The sequence below is a fragment of the Dendrobates tinctorius genome, unplaced genomic scaffold (genome assembly GCF_039654945.1).
Source record: "Dendrobates tinctorius isolate UK_male_01 unplaced genomic scaffold, ASM3965494v1 ptg000060l, whole genome shotgun sequence".
NCBI classification, from domain to species: Eukaryota; Metazoa; Chordata; class Amphibia; order Anura; family Dendrobatidae; genus Dendrobates; species Dendrobates tinctorius.
Genome location: NW_027361728.1, coordinates 21560001 through 21581722, shown reverse-complemented (window position 1 = coordinate 21581722; position 21722 = coordinate 21560001). Strand labels below are relative to the sequence as shown.

Below are 21722 nucleotides of genomic sequence, written 5' to 3'. Positions count from 1 at the left end.
CCGCAAAAGTAATATAACATTACATTTATTAGTAGATTAAAACATGAAAAAAAAAATTAAAACCATGATAGTATAACGGTCTAAGGTGCTTCGAGCTACATTAGGTCTTATTCATGAGCTGGTCATGATTAAAAGCTAATGTATAGCTCGAAACATGTAGACCGTTATACTATCTTGGTTTTAAAATTTTTCTTTTTCATGTTTTAATCTACTAATAAGGCTAAGTTCAGACGTAGCGGAACTCCCACGGAAGTTACTGCAAGAATTCCGGAATTCCATTCCGCGGGAAAATCGCATTTTAAATTCCCGTGATTTTCCCGCGGAAAAACTAGCGTGTTGCAAGCGTAATTAGCTTGCAGAATGCTAGCGTTTTCCAAGCGATCTGTAGCATCGCTTGGAGAACTGATTGACAGGTTGGTCACACTCGTCAAACAGTGTGACCAACTTTTTACTATTGAGACTGCCTATGCGGCATCAGTAGTAAAAAGATCTAATGTTAAAAATAATAACAAAAATAAAAACGGGTTATATTCACCTTCCGGCGTCCCGCACAGTGTCCCCAGGCCTCCTCAAGGCTCCGGCAGGTCCCGTTCCCAGTGATGCATTGCGGCAATGACCTTTGATGACGTTGCAGTCTCGCGAGACAGCGATGTCAGCAAAGGTCATTATCGCAATGCATTACTGGGAACGGGAGCTGCCGCGTGTAACGCTGAAGCCTGGGGATGCTGCGTGGGACGTCGGAAGGTGAATATAACCCGTTTTTTTTTTTGTTTTGTTTTTTTTTTCTTTTTTTTTTTTTCTATTTTTTACAGGGATATGGTACCCAGGTAAATCTGCTCTATCTATCCATTTATCCATATCTTATCTGTACCAAAAAGAATGAAAGCCGGGTAGCACACAGACTAACACTCCTCCTTTTTTTTTTTTTTTTTTTTATAGCACCAGTCAGGTACACCTCAAAGCTGCCCAAAAGGACGCCCAGGGCAGGCATTGCTCGTCTTCAGTAACACATCAATTGATAGTTGGAATAAATAGACTGCATTCACCACATCTTAAGGTGCAGGCTTTATTTTCAAGTGTAGGGGTGTGCAGTATAAGGTTCTGCAGCAGCTGAGGTGTGCAGTATGAGATTCTGCGGAACAGTATGAGGTTCTGCACCCCCCTTGTTTTGATCCTGGCAAAAAACGTTTCTTATAGATATGGTGAACCCTCAGGTATCCCTAAATGAAAGTCAATGGACACAGGTGGCTGAATTGAAGGAATTGCTTAATCACCTATTTACCGTGACTAAAAATTTACAAGCTGAGGATTTAACTCCTGGCATTTTCATAAGGGAGTGGAAGAACTTGCTAGTTTGCCTGTCCCAAAGAGGAGATTTAATCGCAGTTGGCATTTCTGCTTCAATGAAACAGAGAGAGAGACACAGCTGTTGGAAAATAAAATTTTTCTGGCAGCTGTTTGTGGACCCAAGTCATCGTATATTGCTTGATGATCAACAGCTTACTAAAGGAAAAGAAGCTCTGACTGAGGTAGCAGTTAGGATGAGTGGCCTACAGGAGGACTGCCAGGCGCAAGAGGACTTGGGTCCTGACATTGCCACTGCTGCCATATCTTCATCCTCATCAGATGAGGAGTTTGACTTTGACAAGTATTTGGATGATATGTAGCAGGCAAAGCGTTGCTGCAAGGAAAAAGATTTCACTCCGTCTCCTAATAGCAAGCAGATTGACCATATTTCAGCAAAATGTTTCACTTGCTCTCAAAGAAAAAGAAAAATTCAACCGTTCATCAAAACTGACTGTGCATGAGGCAATTCTTTTATACTTGGAAATTGTTAGAGATGTTGCCCATGTGGTTACGGCTTTGCCTCCAACCCAAGTTAGTGTAGAGAGGTTGTTCTCTGGCCTTAAAATTATTAGGTCAGATTTTAGGTCATCTATGAAGGAGGTTCTGATGGAGCCAATTCTATTTCTTAGAACAAATTCATAGACTGTACAAATGTTATTCAGTAGGTTTTTGTTGAAAACTGTTTTTTGCCACTTACATTCTTATTACATAGTGATATATATGTATATATATATATATATATATATATATATATATATATATATATATATATATATTCGATATTACATAGTGTACTACATATTTACAATTTATTAGTTTTTTGTGTTCTAAAGTTGTATTCCAATAAATATATATTATGTTCTATCTAAATGTCTTGATTATTGTATCATAAAAATGATTAAATGTCTGATGTTCACATTGTACTACAATACATTTTTCACTTAAATATAAGCAATATATGTTGGAGTCGGTGGAAGGGAAATTGAGAGAGTCGGAGTCGCAGGTTTGGCTTACCCATTTTTTTTTTTTTTTTTCACGATACACTCCATATATGGTCAGAACCTGTTTGGACCACACGGCAGTGCCCAAAAGGGCAGAGTGCAAATTTGGCTGGAACAGACTGGAGATGCCATGCTGCATTTGTAAAGGCCCTCGAGGTGTCGAAACAGCAGAACCCCCCCCCCCCCCCAATTAAGCTGTGAAAATGGAAGTTTTTTTGTTTGTTTTTTGTTTTTCTTTATCACAAGAGGTAATTGAAGAAATTGCATAACAAATTGTGGGTTTCATTTTCTCTAGTACCCATATGTGATTGGAAATTGGTCACACGGCAGGACTCTGAAGGGAGGGAGCATAATTTTTGCTAGAATAGATTGCAGACATCATGGCACATTTAGGCTGTGTGCCCACGATGCAATTTTTTTTTTTTGAAGCGTTTTTGCTGCGATTTCGGCGCGAAAACATTTAAAAATCTTGTACAGAACGCACCCCATGCATTCCTATGGCATTCCGCACATGCTGTGCTAAGGCTAGTTTCACACTAGCGTTTATTCGACGCAGCGCACGGCGCCGCTAAGCCCCGCCCCCTGCCGGCTCCCTGCCCACCCCATCCGGTCATCGCCGCCTACTATCTTGCGATCTGCGCACCCTATCTTTAGCATAGGGTGCGCAGATCATGCGCTGGCCGTGCTCTAGTAGGATTTTGGCGTGCTCTGCGCACTTTTGAAGGTGCGCCGAAATGCAACATGCTGCGTTCGGCGCGCACCTTCAGAAGTGCGCAGCGCACGCCAAAATCCTAGCACACGGCCAGCGCATGATCTGCGCTCCCTATGCTAAAGATGGGGTGTGCAGATCGCAAGCGTCCATGTGCGATGATAGGCGGCGATGACCGGATGGGGCGGGCAGGGGGCGGGGCTTAGAGGCGCCGTGTGCTGCGTTGAATAAACAAGTGTGAAACTAGCCTAATCACAGCCGGAATCACATCGCGGAAAAAATCGCAGCATGCTCATTCTTTTGTGCGGAATCGCAAACAATTGCCACGATTCCGCACCCATAGGAATGCATGAGAATCGCTTACTTCCCGCATGTGGCTATGCCCACCATGCGCGAAGTTAAGCGTCTCATGTGCGGTTGGTACCCACGGTGTGGAGGAGAGGAGACTGTCCTCCAGGCCCTGGGTACCATACCCCTGTAAAAAAAAAAAAGAATAAAAAATCGGGGTATATTTACCTTCCGACGTCCCGCGCTGCCATCCCAGGCCTCAACGTTCCCATTAATGCCTTGCGGCAAGGTCCTGTAATGACGTAGTCTCACGTGACTCTAGCGGTCTTGTGAGATCGCTATAGCAACGCGAGACCAACGTCATCACAGGTCTCGCAAGGCATTACTGGGATCACTGAGGATCGGGATGGCCGCGCGGGACGTCGGAAGGTAAATATACCCCGATTTTTTTTATTCTTTATTTTTTGCAGTCTTTCTTTTACTATCGATGCCGCATAGGCAGCCTCAATAGTAAAAACCTGGTCACACTTGTCAAACACTATGTTTGACGACTGTGACCAACCTGTCAATCACATTCCAAGCGATGCTTGGAAAGTGCTTGAATATCGCACGCGAAAATCGCTGTAAAATCACGAACATAATCGTGGTAAAAACGCGCGATTTCTGGGAAGGAGTCCGGTTTTCAGTGTCCGGATTTAAACGCTACATGGGCACATAGCCTTAGGGTATGTTTCCACGGTCAGGATTGTATCAGGATTTGACACAGGTATTACCTGCACCAAATCTGCACCTGAGGTCACTGGCAGGTCACCTGCATTTTTGATGAGTTTTTTTCATGCGGATTTGTATGCTTTTTGTAAGCTAAATATATATTTAACCAAAAAAAAAAAGATTTGTGATGTCATTTCTGGTCCAACCTCCTCTTTAACATCTGTCCAACCCACACTCCTTTAGGTCCCCGTCACGCATAGCGAAGCACCAGCGATCCCGACAACGATATGACCTTGTCAGGATCACTGGTGTGTCGCTACATGATTGCTGGTGAGCTGCCAAACAGGCAGCTGCACCAGCGACACGTGGGAAACAAGCGACGCACGTCGCTTAGTTACCCACTGTGTACCTTAGTTACCAGCGCGCTGGTGCAGGGAGGTGGTAACCAAGGTACACATCGGATTTCTAAGTGCCGCGCGCCGCTTAGAAACCCGATGTGTACCTTGGTTACCAGCTCCCTGCACCAGCGCGCTGGTAACTAAGGTACACAGTGGGTAACTAAGGTACACAGTGGGTAACTAAGGTACACAGTGGGTAACTAAGGTACACAGTGGGTAACTAAGGTACACAGTGGGTAACTAAGGTACACAGTGGGTAACTAAGGTACACAGTGGGTAACTAAGGTACACAGTGGGTAACTAAGGTACACAGTGGGTAACTAAGGTACACAGTGGGTAACTAAGGTACACAGTGGGTAACTAAGGTACACAGTGGGTAACTAAGGTACACAGTGGGTAACTAAGGTACACAGTGGGTAACTAAGGTACACAGTGGGTAACTAAGGTACACAGTGGGTAACTAAGGTACACAGTGGGTAACTAAGGTACACAGTGGGTAACTAAGGTACACAGTGGGTAACTAAGCGCTGCGTGCCGCTTAGAAACCCGATGTTTACCTTGGTTACCAGCACCAGCTCGATGGTCTCCCGCTTGCCACACGCAGCAATGTGTGCTGGCCAGCGGGAGACCAGCGATCAAAAAAAATGTCCTGGCCATTCTAGGACGATCAGCGATACCCGGCAGGGGGGCTGGTCGCTGGGAAGTGTCTCACACAGCGGTCTCGCTGGTGAGACAGGGGGCTTTACACACACACACACACACACACACACACACACACACACACACACACACACACACACACACTATAGATAGAAGGAAGTAGATATATAGATAGATTTATCTATAGATAGATATATCTATTAATATATCTATCTGGCTATTAAAATTAGGTGCACCCCCCCCCAAATTGCGTGGGTTCCCGCGCAATTTTCTGTACCAGAGAGGGAAAGCGGGGGGCCAATATTTGTAGCCAGGGAGGGGGATGATATCCATAGCCCCTTTCCAGACTATGAATATCAGCCCACAGCTGTCTGCATAGAATTTACTGACTATTAAAATATGGGGACCCAAAAAAAAATGTGGGGTCCCCCTATATTTTATAGCCAGAAAGGCTACGCAGACAGCTGCGGGCTGATACTCATAGCCTAGACAGGGTACATGGATATCAGCCCGCAAACCCCCCCCCCCAGAATTGGCGCTTAGCCTCTCTTCCCACTGCCGTGTAGCGGTGGCATATGGGGTAATAAGGGGTTAATGTCACCTTTAATTCTAAGGTGACATTAAGCCTGGTTAATAATGGAGAGGTGTCAATAAGACTCCTATAGTATGAAAGGGGTTAAAAGACACAGCCAGAAAAAAGTATTTTAATGAGATAAAACACTACAGTTTTCCATATTTTCCATCCGGATATAGCAGAGCTTGTAGATGACTGCCGGAGATCTCCAGCGGTCACCTACACTCTAATTCTCACGGTCAGTTTACCGTGAGAACTAGCCTAGTGACCGGAGATAACCTCTGGTCACGTACACGGCAGTTCTCGTGATAACACGGCAGTTCTCGCGATAACTAAAATTATCGCAAGAACTGCAGTGAACGCGGACTTCCGGCGGTGGGACAGGTAAGAACTTTATGTAAATTAGTAGACATGCGTATTAGTACGCTGCGTTTATGCAGTTACTATTGTGACTAATCATTAGATGCAGTTTTACCGCATCTAATGATTGTCTATGGGAAATTTACAGTTCGGCAACAGAGCGTCGCAGCATCGTAAACAGACATGCTGCATTCTGAAAAGACGTGCCGCATGTCCGTTTATGCAGGTCTGCCACCTGCGTCTTTTAACGCATAGTGGAGACGGGATTTCATGAAACCCTCCACAATGCTGTAACATCTGGACGCTGCGGGTTTGACGCTGCGGCTGTAAGCAGCGTCAAACCCGCAGCGTTTCCTGACCATGAAAACATACCCCTAGAGCCCCTGAGATGCCAAAACCGTTGCAAACTGCACATGTAACCCTTGTTTTATATTAAAGCCCTTGAGGAATTTATATAGCCGCATAGTGAGGGTTCACCGGGAGCCATGTCTTTTTTTTTTTTTTTTTTTTTTTTTTTTTTTTTTCCCCCAAATGCTTTTTCGTTTTTCATTATAATGGAAACTCCCAATTTTTCCATTCAGATGACGGACCGTAAGGCTGTGTGCACACGTGACGTAATTGCTGCGGGAAATATGCGAGAAAACCGCATTTTAATTCCCGCGGAAAAACTAGCGATTTGCAAGCGTAATTAGCTTGCAGAATGCTAGCGTTTTCCAAGCGATCTGTAGCATCGCTTGGAGAACTGATTGACAAGTTGGTCACACTCGTCAAACATAGTGTGACCTATGCAGCATCAGTAGTAAAAATATCTAATGTTAAAAATTATTTTTAAAAAATGGTGATTTTCTCACCTTCTGCCGTCCCGTGCAGCATTCCCAATCCTCGCGATGCTCCCGTCAAGTCCCGTTCCCAGTGATGCATTGTGACAATGACCTTTGACGTCGCGGTGTCACAAGACCGCGACGTCAAAGGTCATTGTCACAATGTATCACTGGGAATGGGACCTGCCGGGAGCATCGCTGAGGCCTGGTGACGCTGCGAGGTACATTGGAAGGTGAGAATAACATGATTTTTATTTTAATTCTATTTTTTACAGGGATATGGTACCCAGAGCCTGGAGGAGAATCTCCTCTCCCCCAGATCGTGGGTACCATCCGCAAATGTTCTGCTTACTTTTTGCATGTTGGGCACAGCCATATGCGGAAAGTAAGCAGAAACAATGCATTCCTATGTGTGCGGATTTTCCCGCAATTCCGCCCAAAGAATGAGCATGCTGCGTATTTTTCCGCGATGCAATTCCGCCGCGGAAAAATCAGCAGCATAGCATGTGCGGAATCACATAGGAATGCATGGGATGCTTTTTTCGTGGCAAAATCGCACGTTTAAAATCGCATTAAACGCAAAACAAATGCTACGTGTGAACACAGCCTAATGGGGCCTGTTTTTGGTGGGTTGAGTTGAAGTATTTATTGGTAGCATTTTGGGGGACATAACATTTTAGATCACATTTAAAGCTAGGTTCCCATTTACCCTGCGCTCTACATTGACCACTTGTTTCTAGGTTTTTTTTCCCCTTTAAAATCTCCAAACTACTTAATTCAAACTAAAAAAAACCCCGACACATCCATTTGCTGTAATGATGCAAGTAGTTATTCTGGACTCAGTTGGGCCTTACTGGTAGAGCAAATGCTGAATTTGAAAAATAAAGAAATGTGGGAACCTCTCCCTTGCTATCGGTGCCGGAGGCAAGCAAACCATATGCTTCCTCCACTGAGTAGCATTTTTTTTTTTTTTTTCTTACGTAGGTGGTGGTTGTCAGTACTTTAGGTGTGTGTGTGCGCTCGCTTGGTGTAAACTTTTGTTTGGAAAGAAAGATAAAAGAAAAAACACAGCAACCGAGGAGAAAAGTCAGTGAAAAGAAAATTGTAGAACAGCGAGCACGAGTGCTGATCGAACTGCCTTGCTAATCAACGCTCGGTGGCTGCTGGATGTGTGCACGGACGAGGCCTAAAGGGTGGATGGAGGGGGTAAAAAGCAGGGCTGTGGAGTCGGAGTCGTGGAGTCGGAGTTAGTTTTGGTTGGAGTCGGTAGAAATGTACCGACTCCAGCTTTGAAAAAAAATGTATTAATATTTCATAATTGAACTTTCATATGAATTTTATAAATGTTACTCAAATATATATGTTCTATCAAACTATGAACAACAGTGATAAGCAGTTCTGCTGGAGATAGAGACATTTCTTACTTCTTGTGTGTCACTGTTCTCCACTGCCCTTATCTAATCTTATACTTGGTTAACCTCATGCTGCCCCAACCCCCCTACTTACAATGTATGAAACTGAAAGTGAAAATGTGTTGCAAATTCTTAGTAGTAAAGCTCCTCCTCTAGACTAGATCATACTAGGTGTGCGTCTTCCAAGCATCTCACAGCTGCCTGCTACTCAGAGGAAGACTGTAAGAAGTATTATCCTTTCAACAAACTTTGCATCAGTTAACTGTGAGTACATGAGGAATAATAACAGTATTACTGACCACTATATCAGTTGTACGACCTGGCAATAATTTTGTACAATTGTTTTTAGGAAAAACAATTGTCATTTGGATTGTGAATGCAGAATTAAAAACCTGAGAATGTCAAAGAAGCATCACATTAAATCAGCTGTATTTGAACATTTCACCATCACTCAAGATAGAAAACATTGTCTGTCAGTGTATGACAAATGATCCAGACGAAAACAAATGCTGTGAAGCCAAGATGAGTGCATATTCAGGCAAAGATAAAAATGCTCCTACCAGAGCTTCTAATCTAAAGAGACATTTACAGCGCTTTCATCCAGAAGTACTGAAAGCAGTGGATGAGAAAGACTGCATCCAAACCAATGAACCAGTGCCCAGCTCTTCCAGCCAAACAAAGGAGCAGAGAACTTTGCAGCCATCAGTTGCAAGATATTTTGTCAGTGACAAAGTTACTGTGACAATGACAGATACATTTAAAAAACAGATCATAGAGCTTGTAAAGGATAGTGTGCCTATTTCATTATTTTCACGACCAGCTTTTATGTGTCTGAATGGGGAAATGGCCCGCAAGCTTGGTGTTTCTCTGGAGAGAGAGAGAGTATTAGAAAATTAGTAATCGAAGAAGCTTTTAAACAAAAGGAAGAACTTGAAAAAACTCTCAAGGGACGCTTTGTGTTTCTTAAAATGGATGCCTGCACACGTCACAGAGTGAACTATTTTGCCATCAATGTCCGATTTGTTTGTGACAAAAATGAAATAGTTACCAAGACATTGGCAGTAAAAGACACCAAAGCTCATCACACCAGTGAGTTTCTCCAGGTCTTGGTGGAAAAGGTTCTGCAAGACTATGAACTTTAAAAAAGAGCAAGTTCTTTCTGTCTTAACTTGACAATGCTTCAAATATGATAAGTACTATTAAGCTAATGAATGAGAGTAATGATGGTGACCAGCAGCTAGAAGAACATTCTGGGTCCACAGACACAGAAATGTTTGAAATAGAGGAACACAGTATTGTAACTGAGGAGCAAACTGAAGTTGCTTCAGATGAACAGCAACATGATAGTTTAGATGATCTTGTTGAAACTGTCAATATGTTCTTTCATTCGTCACATGCGCTGTGTTGTGCATACGCTACAGCTGGCTATAAGAGACAGTCTGCAAGAAGGACATGCTGCTGCACTGATTGGCAAGGTGAGAAAATTGGCTACTGTTGCCAGAACCCCTAAAGTTGACTCAATTTTGAAGAGACGTGCTGGAAAAGGGGCAATTATTGATCAAGCCACACGATGGGGCAGTACTTACTTAATGATTCAGGTTGAACTGAAAACCTTTCTTGTAGACATGGCTAACCCTCAACTGACGCTAAATGAAAGTCAGTGGAATCAGGTGACTGAGCTGGAAAAATTGCTAGAGCACCCATTTACAGTGACTAAAAAATTACAAGCAGAGGACTTAACTCCAGGTATTTTCTTAAAGGAGTGGAAGAACCTGATGTTTCGCCTGTCCCAAAGAGGAGGGTTAATTGCAAGTGGCATTGCTACATCAATGAAACGGAGAGAGGAGCTACTATTACAAAATAACATTCTTTTGGCAGCTGTTTATGTAGACCCAATGCATCGGATTCTTCTACATGATCAACAGCTAAGTAAAGGAAAAGAAGCTCTGTTTGAAATAGCAGTAAGGATGAAAGGGTTGCAGAACAGTCAGGAGGAACAAGAAGAATTTGGTCGTCCTGCCACATCTTCACCCTCATCAACTGATGAAGAATTTAATTTCGAAAAATATTTGGATCACAAGGACCGTGCAAAGCGTTCCCGCATAGAAGAAGAGTCATCCCCATCAAGGAACACAGCCAGTACATTTCAGCAGAATTTTTCATGTGCACTAAAAGAAATTGAGAAATTTGACCGTTCATCAAAAATAACAGTGCAACAAGCGATTCCTCTGTATCCTGACATTGTCAGAGATGTTGCCCGAGTGGTTATTGCTTTGCCACCAACACAAGTTAGTGTAGAGAGGTTGTTCTCTGCTCTCAAAATAATTAGATCAGATTTGAGGGCATCCATGAAGGAGGATCTGACAGAGGCAATACTTTTTCCTGAGGACAAATTTATAGATTTCTTCTTATTAACTGCATAAAAGTGTTTATTGCATATTTACTTACAGTTTAGAAAAGTGTATAAAAGTTATTTGCTATATTCTAATTGTATTCTAATAAATGTAGTTTTTGCTCTAAGTGGTCTGATTACTTATATGATGGTGAGAAACTGAATAAGCACGATGTTTAATATTTTACAACAGTAAATTTGTTGTTATGAATTGGCCATTTATGAAGGAGCCGGAGCCTGATAAAATCCAGGAGTCGGAGTCGCAACTGTGGCTTACCGACTCCACAGCCCTGGTAAAAAGAGGGGAAGGGGTGATTGGGGTTCAGAGAAGCGCAGATCTGGTAGTGTGACCTCTCTGCACAAATCCTCAGCTATTCTGAGGACGTGCAAAGCGGTCACACTGCTTCTGTGCCCTGTCATTGGTGCTATCGATGTCATCATCGATCGCACCAATCTGTGCTCGCCCTGGTGACACTGGTGTTGCCAGGCTCTAGCTTAGGATCGTTGCTTTTACAGCTCCGTTCCTAGGCAGGTCACACCGCGGCTGTGCCCTGTGATTGGCGCAATTGATGTAATCGTTGATCGCGCCAATCATAGTTGGAGCACTGATCATAGGCTGGAACATGAGTGCTTCAGGCCTTGTGATGGCCTGAAACGCTGAGAAATGCTGTGATTGGCTGTTGAGAATTGAACAGCCAATCACAGCGATCGTGGTTGCGGGAGAGCGTCGACACGCAGGATGACACCATCTACCCAGAGGTTAGATGGTGACGGAATTTTAATGTGATCACTGCGACTTTGGTCACAGTGTCCCATTAAAAAAAACTTAATATTCTGTCCATGGTCATAGGCACAGGGACGGATTATTACGTCCGATGTCAGAAAGTGGTTAAAAATCATAGAATGTGATTTTTATTTATTTTTTAACTTTTATCGCTCACAGTTGAAGTGTACTTACGATACACTATATATAAACTGTGTTCCAAATTTATTATGCAAAAAGAGTGTAGGAGTGATAAGATTAGAATTTTTTTGTTTGTCATTTCAACTCATTGATGGTGATGTGTTTGTAGGGCTCTTTATATCACTGAAAGCAATTGCAGATACCTGTGCAAATTAAAGGCAAGACTACTTAAGAAGGCTGTTCCACATTATTAAGCAGCCTACATTTTTTGCCAAAATAGTAAAGAAAAAGGATGTCGGCTGCTGAGAAGCAACAAATTGTGGAGTATTTAGGTCAAGGCATGACTACAATCAACATTGCCAAGACACTTCATCGTGATCATCGCACAATCAAGAAGTATGTAGCTGATTCCCAGCACACTTGTGCGTGCTGATAAGGAAAAATTGAGGACTCTTTCCAACAGGCAATTGCATCAGGTTAAAAGAGCAGCTGCAAAAATGCCTTGTCATAGCAGCAGACAAGTTTTTGAAGCTGCTGGTGCCTCCAACGTCCCCCGAACAACAAGATGCAGGGTCCTTCAGAGGTTTGCAGCTGTGCGTAAGCCATCCTGTCGACCCCCTCTATCCACTGCACACAAGCAGAAACGGCTCCAGTGTGCCAAACGATACATGAAGACTGACTTCCAAACTGTTTTGTTCACCGATGAGTGCCGTGCAATGCTCGATGGTCCAGATGGATGGAGTGGAGGATGACTGGTTGATGGACACCCCATGAAAACGCGGCTAAGGCGCCAACAAGGAGGAGGTGGAGTAATGTTTTGGGCTGGAATCATAGGGAGAGAGATTGCCCCTTTAGGATCCCTGAAGGGGTAAAGATGAACTCCATAATCTATGTGGAGTTTCTAAAACAGCACTTCCTGCCATGGTTCAAGAGGAAGAACCGTGCTTTCCGCAAGATCATTTTCATGCATGATAATGCACCGTCTCATGCTGCAAATAACACATCTGCATCTGGCTGCTATGGGCTTAAAAGAGGACAAACTTATGGTGTGGCCACCATCTTCCCCTGACCTCAACCCCATTGAGAACCTCTTGAGCATCATCAGAAGGAGTGTCTATGATGGCGGGAGGCAGTTCACATCTAAGCAACAGCTCTGGGAGGGTATTCTGTCCACATGCAAAACAATTGAAGCACAAACCATCCAAAAACTGACAAATTCAATGGACGAGAGAGTTCAGAAGCTTCTTTCGAACAAGGGGTCCTATGTGCAAATGTAACATCGCCTAGAATAAAGTTTTGGCTTGAAAACTGTTTGATTTAATTTTGTAATAAGCAGATAATGCTTATAATTTCACAATTTACCATTTTTTGTTCAAAATAAAAAGGTTGAAAACTCTGCTGTGCATAATAATTTGGAACATGCATTTTGAGTGTTTCTTATTTTTAAAAATATACTGTATTCATAGGCAGTTTGTTCAAAAACATCGCAATTATACTAGAATATTAGATGACTGGAAAATAACAATGACTGCAATTCATATAGGTAATTTAGAGAAAATATGAGGAAATATTTTTTGCATAATAAATTGGAACTGTGTGTGTGTGTGTGTGTGTGTGTGTGTGTGTGTATCTATCTTAATTCTTTGGCTGAGCTTGGGGTTTGAGAAGGCGTTGTCCTAGTAATGGACAGCCCCTTTAGCATTCAGCATCTAATGAACCGTCCAGTAAAAGCTATTGACTCAGAGAAAACTAGAAGACCGATTTTGTATTTTAATTTTTTTTCCCTGTGTAGATCCGAGTAAATTGATAGACTGAGATTGAATTAAACACAGATGTAGCACATTATAAAGTAAATTAATTTATATTTTTCTTCACTTTTGTATGTATGTTTAAACCATTTTTTTTTATTGCTTTCAGGGATTCATCAAAGATGTCCATGAAGATTCGCTCACAGTTGTTTTTGAAAACAAGTAACTATGCCGTTTTTATATTTTCCTCGTGACCATTGCCTGTATGCTCACTTGCTCTTTTCCAATCTGCTGTTACCTGCTTATTCTCAGCTGGCAGCCAGAACGTCAGGTTCCATTCCATGAAGTTCGGATGCCACCACTACCTGACATCAAGAAGGAAATAACTGAAGGGGATGAGGTTGAAGTAAGTATCAAATTTCTCTTTTGATGTTTTCCATCAAAGCTAAGTTTATTTTACATTACATACAGTCGGGTACACATACATTTAGGCCACATTGATATGTATTACAATGGTTGCTAAATTTCTGTGGGAAATTCACAGTAGAATACATGTGAATGGATTGCATGAAAAAGCAGTCACTTCAGTGATTTTCATATTCATGACTTTAAAGAGCGGTACCACGTGACCGCTGAAGGAAGGAGCCTGGGACCGGGAGAAACGGGGCTTCAGAGACCGCGCCAGGAGGGGGTAAGTATATGCTATATTCACCTGTTCCCGGTCCATCGTTGCGCGCTGCTCTGTCCTCCACATCCTCTGTGACGTTCAGGTCAGAGGGCGCGGTGACGTTAGAGTGCGCCGCGCCCTCTGCCTAAACAGTCACTGACAGAGGGACCCAGAAGACAGAGTGGCGCGCAGTGGTGAAGCGGGGACAGGTAAATATCGCCGGGGCCCTGAGCAACCAGTGACACCAGCATCTGGCTCTCAGCGACGAGAGGTGAGTGTCATATATTATTTATTTATTTTTTTTTTTTTTCTTACAGCAGCATATGGGGGCATAATCTATGGAATATCTTATGGGGCCATAACCTTTATGGAGCAGCATATGGGGCATATTATTCTATGGAGCATCTTATGGGGCCATTGTTAACCTTTGTGCAGCATTATATGGGGTGTATTTTGTATGGAGCATCTTATGGGGCCATCATGAACTGTATGGAGCATTATATGGGGCTCCTGATTCAATATGGATATTCAAAAACATTTAACCTACTGATGTCTCAATTAATTTTACTTTTATTTGTATCAATTTTTATTTTTGAATTTTACCAGTAGCTGCTGCATTTTCCACCCTAGGCTTATATGCGAGTCAATACGTTTTCCCAGTTTTTTTGTGGCAAAATTAGGGGGGTCGGCTTATACACCAGTATATACGGTAGTTTGCCAAAAGACTTGTGGGATACTTCCCAAATGTATGGATGAAGTTGCTGTGGTCAGATGAAACTAAAATTGAATTTTTGGCCGCCAAATGCTATGTCTGGCGCCAAACCAACACAGCTCATCACCCCAATAATTGCTACAAAAGCAGGCTCTACAAAGTACTGACTTTTGAGGGGTTAATTTATATGTTCACTGAAGTTTTTATCCTATTTGTAGTTTGCTTCACCTAAAAAAAAAAAAACTCATTGTTCACAGTTGTAGGCATGTTCTTTATATTAATTGATGGAAACTATAAAAAATGGGGAAATACCAAGGGAGTGAATACTTTCACAAGCCACTGTATATTATCTATTTTTTTCTTAACTAAAAGTTAAGAAATAATCTGTACTCTGGGTCTCATATATATTTTTTGAAGACACCCAGCTTGTATAATTAAATAATTAAATGTGGAATCATGTATTGTTTGCTTGCATTGTAATCTGTCTTCCATAATTATTTCTAGGTTTACTCCAGAGCAAATGACCAAGAGCCTTGTGGATGGTGGCTTGCGAAAGTCCGAATGATGAAAGGAGATGTAGGTTTCTATCCATGCATGTGTATTGGGTTATTTTTTCCTTTTGCAGTCACTAAGGGCATTCATGTTTATTGACTTATTAAAACCGTTTACATCATAGCCTGTTTTCATCTTCCTGGTCAGGCCAATATTTTCAATTCTGACCAGTGTAACTTTGAGGTAATAACTCTGGGACGCTTCAATGTGTCCCAGTGATTCTGAGATTGAGTGGCAAGTTTAGGTCAATGTTTTTTGTGTTCGTTTGTGAAAATATTGGAGTTTTGGCAAAAAATTTACAGAATCTCTCACAATTTTAAAGCTCTTAATTTTTACGCCCTTAAACCAGATCGTTATGACACACAAAATGATAAATGGCATTTACCACGTGTCTGCTTCACATCAGCATCATTTTTCAATCCTATTTTTTTTCTGTTAGGAAGTTAGGAGGGTTAAAATCTTATCCTCAGTTTCTAATATTTTCTACAAAAATTTGCTGAATTTTTTTTTTTTTTTGGGAACCACATCACATTTTAAGTAGCTTTGAGGACCCTATGTGACAAATACCAAAAAGAGACACTATTTTAAAAACTGCACCCCTCAAAGTGCTCAAAACCACATTCCGAAGTTTAACCCTTCAGGTGCTTCACATGAATTAAATCCATGTGGAAGGGAAAAGGAAAATTTTTCCTTTCCCACAAAAATTTTACTTGAGCTCCAAATTTAGCATTTCCACAAGGGTAACCAGAGACAATTTGCTGTTCCTTAAGTACGCCAATACCTCATAAGTGGTTGAAAACTACTTTTGAGCCGCAGTGCTTAGCTCAAAAGGGAAATGCACCATATTATAGTGCAGATTTTGCTGGAATGGTTTGAGGTTGCTGTTGTCACAGCCACTAAGGTGCCAGAACAGTTGAAGCGCCCCCCCCCACACACACAAGTGACCCCATTTTACAAACTACATCGCTCAATGAATTCATCTAGGAGGGCAGTGAGCATATTGATTCCACAGGTGTGTCACAGAATTTTATACCATTGGGTAGTGAAGAAAAAAATTACGTTTTTACCACAAAAAAAATGTTTTCGCCAAGTTAGAGATGGTTTTAACAAGGGAAAATGGGTAATAATGGCACCAAAATTTGTCACAATTTCTGCTGTACGTGGCAATGTGTGTACAGTACTGCTTAACCACACGGCGAGACTTGGGAGCGATGGAGCGCTAGATGATTCTTAAATTTTTGTAGAATAGTTTGCACATTCCATTTACAGAGCCCCTAAGTGCTAGAAGAGCACAATACTTAAGGGTACTTATTCCTCAGCGCCGCATTTTAACGGCGTTGAGAAATAAGTAGATAGCGCCACCCAGAGTTGGAAAATCTCCAGGGTCTCAGCTGCCGGGGGGAGCTGAGACCCCAGAGAACATGAGTCAGGTCGGTTTTTACCGACCCCAGTGTTGTGATCACTGTCGTTCACTGAATAACGGCAACAGCAAAAATAAAAAAAAGTTTAATTTCCTATTGAATTTATCTCTCCTCTGATGTGATCGCACATCAGAGGTTAGAGAAATGGGGTCCCCCGAACCCCACCAGTACCTCCTGTGTCCCTGGACCCTAATGCATCCCCCCCCGGCCGGCGGTGTCTTCCATGAAGAAAATGGCGGGCTCATACACAGTGTGTCCGCTGAGATCTTGCCAGCACCCGGCAACAAAAGGAAATTTTTCCTATTGGTTCATTTTGATCACTGTGATAGTCCCTTTAGGGTTATGGTTGGGGTTAGGGTTGGGCTGGGGTTATAGCTAGGGTTAGGGTTGGCCTGGGGTTATAGTTGGGTTTATAGTTAGTTGGGTTAGTGTTGGGAGTTAGGGCTGTGTTAGGATTGGAGTTAGAATGGTGGGGGTTTCCACTGTTTAAGTACATCAGGGGGTCTCCAAACGCGAAAAGGCGCCCGCCATTGATTCTAGCCAATTTTGCATTCAAAAGTCAAACCAAGCTCCCTCCCTGCTGCCAACCAGTGGCTTTCCCTCACATACGGGATATCGGCTTACTGTGGAGAAATTGCACAACAAATTGTATGGTGCCTTTTCCCCTGATACCCTTGCAAAAATAGTTTGGTTCCAAAGTAATTTTTAATTTAAAAAAGTAAAATGTTCATTTTTTTTCCTTGAACATTGCTTTAGTCCTCATGAAGCACCTGAAGGGTTGATAAACTTCTTGAATGTGGTTTTGCACACCTTGAGCGGTGCAGTTTCTAGAATGGTGTCACTCTTGGGCATTTTCTGTCATATTGACCCCCAAACGCACTTCAAATATAAGGTTTTATCAATTTTGTTGGAAAAATGAGAAATTGCTGGTCAACTTTTGACCCTTATAACGTCCTAACAAAAAAAAAAAAGTTTACAAAATTGTGCTGATGTAAAGTAGACGTGGGAAATGTTATTTATTAACTATTTTGTCTGATAAGTCTCTGGTTTAAGGGCACAAAAATTAAAAGTTTGAAAATTGCAAATTTTTCAAAATTTTTACCAAATTTCCGTTTTTTTCATAAATACAAAGAAATGTTATCACTAACTTGAAGTACAATATGTCATGAAAAAACGTTCTCAGAATCAGTGGGAACCGTTGAAGCATTCCAGAGCTATAACCTCATAAAGTGACAGTGGTCAGAATTGTAAAAATTGGCCTGGTCATTCAAGTAACAAATTGGCACTGTCACTAAGGAGTTATATAGAGAATAAAGTTTTTACATTGCCATATTCTGAGGACTATAATTTTTTCTATTTCTGTCAACAGTCATGCGAGTGCTTGTTTTTTTTTTCTGGGACAAGTTGTCGTTTTTATTGGTACCAATTTTGGTCACAATTTTTTATAGCTTTCTATTCATATTTTTGGGAGGCAGAATGAAGAAAAATACTAGCAATTCAGGAATAGTTTTTCTGTCATGCCGTTCACCATGTGGTATAATTAATTAGATAACTTTATTCTTCAGGTAAGTTTGATTAAGGCTGTGTGCCCACGTAGCATTTTCTAAGCGTTTCTGCAGCGCTTTTAGACAAGCAATTCTGCTGCAGAAATGCTTAAGAAAAGCATCCTTTTGATTTTTAATGAAAAACGCACATGTGCCAATGGTGAATTTTTAACCGCTGCGGAAACGCTTAGCGATTAAAAACGCAGCATGTTCATTAACTTTGCGGAATCGCATGCGTTTCCGCATACCATCAATTATATGGGCAAAACCGCTTAGGAAAACGCATGCAAAAGCGCGTCAAAAAACGCATGTGTTTTCCCGGGAGCAGGGTGTGCGATTCTGCTCAGGTTTATTCTGCTTCAGAATCGCTACGTGGGCACATAGCCTAACAGCGATGCCACATTTATATAAATATTTATTTTGTTTCGTTGCTTTTACACAAACCATTTTATAGAAAAAAAATTGTATTTGCATGGCTATTCTGTAGTGTAAGGTGCGTTGTGTGTTTTGTTTTTTGTTTTTCCCCCTTCCCTCTCTGTTTGCTAAGCTGTATGGCAGCTTGTCTCTTGTGGGACCAGATGACGTTTTCAGCTATATCAGCAATAGTTTTAGTCTTGTTGATTGCATTTTATTTTACTTTTTGTTTGATGTTATGTTGAAAAAGCAGTTTTTTTAGCCACTTATCGAACGGGTCATTATGGCTATAGTAATACCATATGTGTACTTTTTTAGTTTTATTTTTGTTTTTACATAAATCTACAAATTGATATTTTTTTATTTAACTTTTTTTCTTCTCTATTTTTCTTTCTCTTTTTCTAAGTCCCTTTATGGGACACCGACTTTTATTTCTCTGATCGATGGTCTCATGCATTGCATGCATGTGTTTTGCAATGCATGAGGACTGTCAGTGTTAGGCCGGGATCACACATGCGAGAAACTCGGGTGAGTCTCGCATCTTAATACCTAGCACTTGGAAGCGGAGCGTGCAGCCGCATGTATTTCTATGCAGCTGTACGCTCTGCTCCCGAGTGCCGGCGGCAGTGCCGGGTATTAAGAAGTGAGACGACTCCAAGTTTCTTGCATGTGATCCCTGCCTTACAATGACTCAGCCAGCAGTAGGATCTAAAAGGCGATTTGTCAAACAGGCCAAAGTAGGTGGCATACTCAGAGTTTATAATTTGACCTCCGGCTGCCATGGCAACCCTAGGCTCCATGATCACTTTGGTGCCGGAGGTGTGAGCAAAGGAGACCCCTGCCTTTCACGAACGTCTAAATACCATGATTGCAGCATCTATGAGATAACACATGGTTAACATCATCAGGACCTGAGACAATTGGGTCCCGATGATGTTGCCTCTTAGAGCTATTACTCTGCCCTGGAATCCCAGCGCTTTCAGGACTCTGGGAATCCTGAGCGCTGCACAAAACCCAGGAAGCACCTATGTGTATTTACAGTTGGTGGTGAAGGGGTTAAATCTATATTCAAGTACAGTCTAGCTATGAACGTGCCCATAAAACATAGGATGAATGTCATCCGAACCGGCAGATTTCACTGCTATTCTGTAATGTGAATGCAGCAATTTGACCAATTCATATTTCAATATGTCCACAAACTATTGTAAATCCTGGAAGGCTGTAATCATTTGTAGAATGTAAAATTTTGAATTTTTTTGTTTTCAAGTTCTACGTTATTGAATATGCTGCTTGCGACGCTACCTACAATGAAATTGTGACATTTGAGCGGCTTCGACCTGTCAATCAGAACAAGCCTGTGACAAAGAACTCTTTCTTTAAATGCATGGTGGATGTTCCAGAAGACTTGACAGAAGCGTAAGTTGCCTTAATGGAGTATAAAATAAGCTTGTGCTTTGTGTGGTTTGCATTTATAATACTTGTTTTAAAATCTAAAACGTAGTTTATAGTTGAAATTGCTTAGTAGGAGTGAGAGACCCTTTACCAGAGAGGTATATGGTCTCCCCTTTATTGTAATTGGATCTAAACCACCCTCATTATCAACGTCCTAAAGTGGAATTTATTTACATTGATGTGGATTTTCCGGATGAGCAGCCATTTTTTTTCATGGGTAATTCTGGGGAAGCAGAAATGCTTGTCCTCTGAATCAATTTTTTTTTAATATCTTGCTTAAGAACAGCAAGCCTATTGCTGTCCTATTCAGCTGTATCAGGCTGTGTTCAGATACAGCCAGTTATAAACAATGCATAGAAACATTTTTCAGGTCTTTTCTATAGGAAGTAAATAAAAAATAAATACTGAAAGGGTTCGGAAGACTCGTTGAAAAATGCCACGTGGACAAAAAAAGTTGCTTGTCACTACTTTGGTGAGGATCCTGATAGAATCTGATCCAAATTAGGATTGTCAAATCAAAAGGCTGGAAAAATGCTTCAGGGCACTGTATGGTCGTGAAGGGGCATTTTTATTAATACAGCTGTCGTGTTTTTTTGCAGGTGTGCCAGTGAAGCTGTGCATAAAGAATTCAAGAAAGCCGTCGGCGCCTGTAGAGTGTACTTTACCTCAGAGACTAATCAATTAATTATTTTGGTAAGAAAGAATGCTCATGAAAGTTAAGCAGAGGCATAAGATAAGATTTTTTTCTTTTAATTTTTATTTTTTTTTAGCTTGGTACTCAAATCATTGGCTTAAAGCTGCAATCAGGCTGACTTGTTTCTAAAATGAGATGTGCTAGAAGAAAACCTTAAAATGCTCCTATGTGTGCATAAAGTGTGAAAAGTTTTTGATATCAACTATGATATGGAAAAAAATAGCATGAAATTTACAGACTTGAAGCTGCAGAAATGACCTGGTGGCAGCATTAGATATGAGAAAACATGCTATAACCAGGTTCTTTCAAATGTATTACGGAGATCTTCTCGCCTGGAAAGATTGCTTCTACGAATACAATGTGAAATGCAGATTTCTAATGATAACACGTGTACTGCATGCAGCCTTAAGCCAGCAAAATCCGTATGTTAGGAATTTCAGATAGCTGCTGTGGGAATAATTTTGCTTTCATAGTTGGTCTGTGAAGGTCTATAGATTAAAACAGAAATCTAGACAAAAAAACAATTGATGTCTGCCATGGCCTACAATAGACGTCCATTGTTGCCAATCAATCTTTTGGTATAAATGACTTTTCTCTCCCCTGAGAACAAGTAAAAGCATCCAGCGTGGCAGATCAATTTCTTAAAGGGAACCTGTCATTCCCCCCCCCCAGGCGGTTTTTAAGTATAAGCACCACCTTGTACAGCACTAATGCTGCATTCTGTCAAGGTGGCTTTTTTATTTAGCGTCCCTTCCACCGCAGAAATAATCGCAGAGAACTGCTGCGCATGCCCAAGATTCCCAGCACTGCAGTGTGAATAAATCATAAGCGACTGCAGGGCGAGATCTCTGGCCGCGCGTCCACGCAGACGCGGTAGGAAGGCCTGGATGTGATGTGAGAGCACGGGCAGCGCTAACTGCGCTTGCCCAAGAAAATATAGT

General features: G+C 41.7%; 1 protein-coding gene across 2 annotated transcripts in view; it reads left to right on the top strand.

Moving 5' to 3' along the window:
- FXR1 (FMR1 autosomal homolog 1) overlaps positions 1-21722 on the top strand; it is an 84532-nt gene that overhangs the window by 44330 nt on the left and 18480 nt on the right. For both annotated transcript variants that reach the window (XM_073578770.1, XM_073578771.1), the window contains 5 exons: positions 13495-13547; positions 13638-13731; positions 15209-15280; positions 19903-20051; positions 20687-20780. In XM_073578770.1, coding sequence (XP_073434871.1) covers positions 13495-13547; positions 13638-13731; positions 15209-15280; positions 19903-20051; positions 20687-20780 — 462 coding nt within the window. Of the gene's footprint in view, positions 1-13494; positions 13548-13637; positions 13732-15208; positions 15281-19902; positions 20052-20686; positions 20781-21722 lie in introns of those variants that run through there.